The sequence below is a fragment of the Lactuca sativa genome, chromosome 1, assembly GCF_002870075.4.
Source record: "Lactuca sativa cultivar Salinas chromosome 1, Lsat_Salinas_v11, whole genome shotgun sequence".
NCBI lineage: Eukaryota > Viridiplantae > Streptophyta > Magnoliopsida > Asterales > Asteraceae > Lactuca > Lactuca sativa.
The window spans coordinates 107,609,553-107,614,481 of NC_056623.2; the positions used below are offsets into that span (position 1 = coordinate 107,609,553).

The following is a 4,929-nucleotide window of genomic DNA, read 5'->3' on the forward strand; positions in this document are numbered from 1 at the left end:
TGAAGATGATAGTATGCACTTCACACACCCACTTTAATAAACTTGTCGACTCATGAAGTAGGAAACCCCATTTATAATTGAGCAAAAATGAAAAAAAATTCAGATAAGATTTTGGAAGATAGGGGAAAGAGAATGGATGCGAAATCACAACCATGTCGTGATGATTTAGAAATGGGGAGAAAGAGGTGGGTAATGAAGGAGGTCATGTCTGGTTGTTGATGCTTCATTGATAAAGAAGGATGCGGTTTTTAATGGGAGCGGATTTGGATTGTAAAATGTTTGTGTTTTGAAAAAATAAAACGTGTTTAATATTTGTACACAAAAAATGTTTGTATATTACAATAAAGCAACTAAATTAAATTAGAAAAAGAAAAAAATAGAATACTATGAGTGTTAACACCAGTGTTCTAAAAGGCGTGACATGGCGCGCGCCACGACGTGAGGCGTGATATGGCGTACCATGGCGCGTTATGGCGTGTTGTGGCGCGTGTTTTTTCGTTCGAGACACGTTTTTTTATTCTTTTTTATACATTTTCTAATCGGACATACAAGTATTGTGTTTTTTATTAACTTTCTGTTATTAGTTGTTGATATAACACTTCTAAAAGCTAGGTATATTTGATATAAATTTATATTTATGCGGTAATATAATTATAAATGAATACAAAATCGCCGCCTTGAAAAACGTTATGGCTCGCCATAACTCGTTAAGCTTGAGGCTTGGCCTTGCCGCCACGCCACGCCTCTCGCCTTTTAGAACCTTTGTTAACACTCTACCATATGCTAAGATTATTTGCTAAATTGTCAAAAATACTATGACATTACAAGGTGTTAGGAGTGTTATCACTTCTGATAACATAGTAGAAGTATTGCTTACTCTAAACAATCAGTACTACATAAAAAATAATAATAAGAATAGTCTCCTTTCTTTGACAGAAATATCCCTCCCCAACCTGAACCAATCAATACCAAAAAGGGTTAGGGCTTATAAGTTATATACTTATATGTAGCATTAATATTATGACGTTTTAAAATATCAAGTTTAAAGGAAATATATATATATATATATATATATATATATATATATATATATATATATATATATATATATATATATATATATATATATATATATATATATATATATATATATATATATATCTTTTATACATTATATCTTCTTGCAAATAAAAGAACAAACTCATTCTTATTCATGACATTTTCTGTATTTCCTATAATACTTTTTACACATAAAAAAAGTTGCCACAATTATTTCTAGTATTTATCTACAATTTAAGAAGTGTTATTTATAAATCAAACTCAGTTATGTTTTTATTCACAGAACCACCAAGAATCACCTGCCACACGAGGCCTAGATAGTTTCCTAATTCCACTGGAGGAAATATATTTGGCAACCCAAAACTTCAATCAGGAAACATGTATTGGAGACTACGAATATGGTGTTGTCCATAGAGGACAGCTCTATGAACGGTGGCAAAACCGAACCATGGCCATCACGCGCTTGTATCCAAAAAGCTACCTACGTTGGGGCCAGGATTTTAAAAAGGAGCTCCGGATTATTTCGAGTCTTCACCATCAAAACATCTCCCCTTTCATTGGTTATTGTGATGAAGCCAATGAGAGAATTATAGTTCATGAACATGCTGTCAATGGAAACGTTGCTAATTATCTGGAAAACTTGAGGAGTAAGTTGCCTAAACTAACATGGGCACAACGCCTCAAGATTTGCCTAGGGGCAGCAAGAGGACTCCAGTGCCTTCATTTGGTTCTTGGGGAGGAGAGCAGTGAAACAAAGGGGAGCATCCATTGTGAAAACATATTGTTAGATGAAAATATGGAAGCCAAAATTTCTTTTTTTGGTTTGTCAAGACAAGGTCCCACATGCTACAATCCCAACGAACATATATCAGATATGTTCTCGTTTGGCGAGATAATGTTTGAAATATTGAGTGGACGTCGAGCTACTGATATAAACAAATATATTGACGTAGAAGACCAATTTGAGCAACTTCAAGAATACTACCGCAACAATAGACTCAACTTATTCATTGATGACTATATAAGAGATCAAATTGATAGCCCTTGTTTGAATATATTAATAGATGTTGCATATCGGTGCATAAAGAGGAGGTCCCACAGGCACATAATAACGGAAAAACTGACGTATGGGAGATGGAGTAGGAGACGGCGAGGGAGAGGAACAGAGAGAGAGACACCTTATGTAGCAAGTAGCAGGGATCTGCAATTTACGATGAATGAAGTCGTCGAGAGGATTGAGGATGCTACGGATTTAGATGCATATGGAAACTAGCATATGGATTATAAGATTATACAACACGAATAACTTTTTTTTTTTTTTTATTGACAATTATTATATTCCCATAAATTCCAAGACTGCATTTCATTATTGTATACAATTAGGCGAATTTGCTTATAATTATTGTAATAAAAATCTTTATAAACATATGTTACTGAAAATAAGAACAAGAATCACTTCTAGAATACTTGGACAATACCTACCGCACAATCCGTAGGCGGTAGGTATAAGGTGATACCTATATAATTGCTACGGAAAAAGACGGGTAACATAAACGCCCGTAGGAAATTTTTATCTACGGATTTGCTACAGAATACTTACGACTTTTTTCCATAGTTACATACCTACATAATTGCTACAGATACCAATAGCTACGGATTTCCTGCAAATTGCCGACGAGAGTCAAGTTTGACAAAAGTTGACTCCGAAATAGCTACATAAATACATAGCTACGGATTTCCTACGGATTACCGACGGGGCCCACTTCGACTAACGGTTACTTTATTACCCCCGGCTCACATTACCTACGGTTTTTTGTAGGTTACGTAGGTAATTACCTTTTATTTAAAAAAAAAACAGCAAAAAATTATAAAAAAATCCAGTTTAATATGTCCAACATATTGAAAAAAATCATTAGATTAAACTTATAATGATATTGAAATTCAACCACTAAACAAATAACATTACAATAACAATAATAAACCTAAAAGAGGTATCAAATACGAATACATATTACTAACGAACATTGTTTGATACTACATTAAATGTGTCTAATAATACACATTAAAAATGTCAACCACAAATGTTTAAGAAAGTGCTTACAAACATAAAATTGAAAATTATTTGGTGGATTACTTGGCAAATTACCGAGTAAGTTGAATTGATAAAGGCCAACAAGTGTTCTTAAATTTGAATTTTGAATCAAAAGTCGTCAATTGTTCCTGTCTCAACACACCATAATCAATGATCACAAAAAGTACAAATATAGCAATGTACTTTCATTTATTTGTTTATTATAGCCATAATACGGAACATTTTTGTAGGTTCAATGCTATAATCAAGACAAAATGGAAGTAGGATGTTATAATAAGCATTTAACTAGGTTAAAAATAAAAACATATTTCCTTCTAATAATTGATTCCTTTATCTTGTTGTTGAATCACTACAATAATCGACTCATTCGACATCTTGACATAACAAGAAGTCGGCTACTAATACAATGATCCATCATCCATAACAAAGATATAAATTAGAGCAAATGTATACATTCATCAAGATTTAATTATTTAAAAGCCACTCACCTCTCCAATATGCCTTTCATGCCTACCAAAAATTTTTAAAAGATGTTGTATCCAGTTCCCAAAAATAACATTATTTTGTCAGTTATTTGTACATAGTTAAATACAAGCAAAGTATGTTTCAAGAAATATGAACTTACAATGTGGTAGCTTAGCTGAAAATTTCTATCTCTTTTAGATTTGTGAGTTGGCATAACAGAGAACCTTGCTCTGCCAAATCTTGTGGCCTAAAACTCCATCTATGTAACAACCCAAAAATAGTAATAAAATTTTTCATTGGAAGTCTATCATATCATTCATCAATTGTTTCAAAATCTAATACCAAATCATAATATTTAAAACATCAGAGTATAATTATTCAAATTGCGGAAATCATGTGGGGAGGATGTTGTGCTATCACATTGGGCCGTTCCCTTTAAAGTCAGAAGTACCTGAAACCATAAACATAAACTATAAGCATTAAGCTTAGTGAGTTCCCCAACATACCACATATCAAACATACGAATATGGGCCCTGCCCCGGGGCATATGTCAACCCAATAAAAAAATATGGGCCCCGCCCTGGGGCCTCACCCTTGGTTATATTTCGAGCTAAAAATGCCATAGTAGGCCCCGCCTTGGGGTATATTTCAACCCAACATACCATAGTGGATCAAACAATAATGGGCCCCACCCTGGGGTGTATTTCAACCTGATCATACAAACAAGAATACATCACATAGCAGCTAGCATTCTATATAAGCGAATAATGGGTCGACATTGGTGCCTTCGACCCATAGATACAGTGAGGAGACTCACCTCGCAGATAGATGCAGAACCGAGATAGCACGTTGTACTGAAAAATAACTCTACCAGTCACCTTTAAAAATACATTGACCAAAACTCAGAATATAGATCAAAATACCAAAAATAACCCTAAGTCGAACCTTGCTCAAACTCCAGGTCAAAGTCAACCAAGTCAAATGGGTCAACTCGATGAGTACCCTGGACACACTCCACACGTATGTGGGGCATATTGAGTATTTGACTAAACCAATAAGTTTTAACCATGAATGCACAATGTTTGCATTGGTAGGTGCAGCGTACGCGACTATCTCAACCGATTCAGTGGTTAATCCTTAAGCACTTTCATGCCAAATTCAAACCTAAACCCTAAAATTTGTTCTTAACCATCAAGTTTTCAACCTTATGGATTTGCATAGCTATTAATGTAACGTTCCAAAATCCATGACCAAAAATTTCATTATAAATTGAATAATTTATAAAATAGTTTACTGAAAACATCATCAATGTC

At 34.0% G+C, this 4,929-nt stretch overlaps 1 protein-coding gene across 2 annotated transcripts in view; it reads left to right on the forward strand.

The window, feature by feature from the left end:
• LOC111879283 (putative proline-rich receptor-like protein kinase PERK6) overlaps positions 1-2,883 on the forward strand; it is a 7,494-nt gene extending 4,611 nt beyond the window's left edge. The window contains exon 2 of one of the 2 annotated variants that reach the window (XM_042902130.2): positions 1,325-2,883. In XM_042902130.2, coding sequence (XP_042758064.1) covers positions 1,325-2,332 — 1,008 coding nt within the window. In that variant the 3' untranslated portion in view covers positions 2,333-2,883. The remainder of the gene's footprint in view (positions 1-1,324) is intronic. The other variant, XM_023875740.3, reaches the window with a different exon arrangement.
• The last annotated feature ends 2,046 nt before the right edge of the window (positions 2,884-4,929 follow it).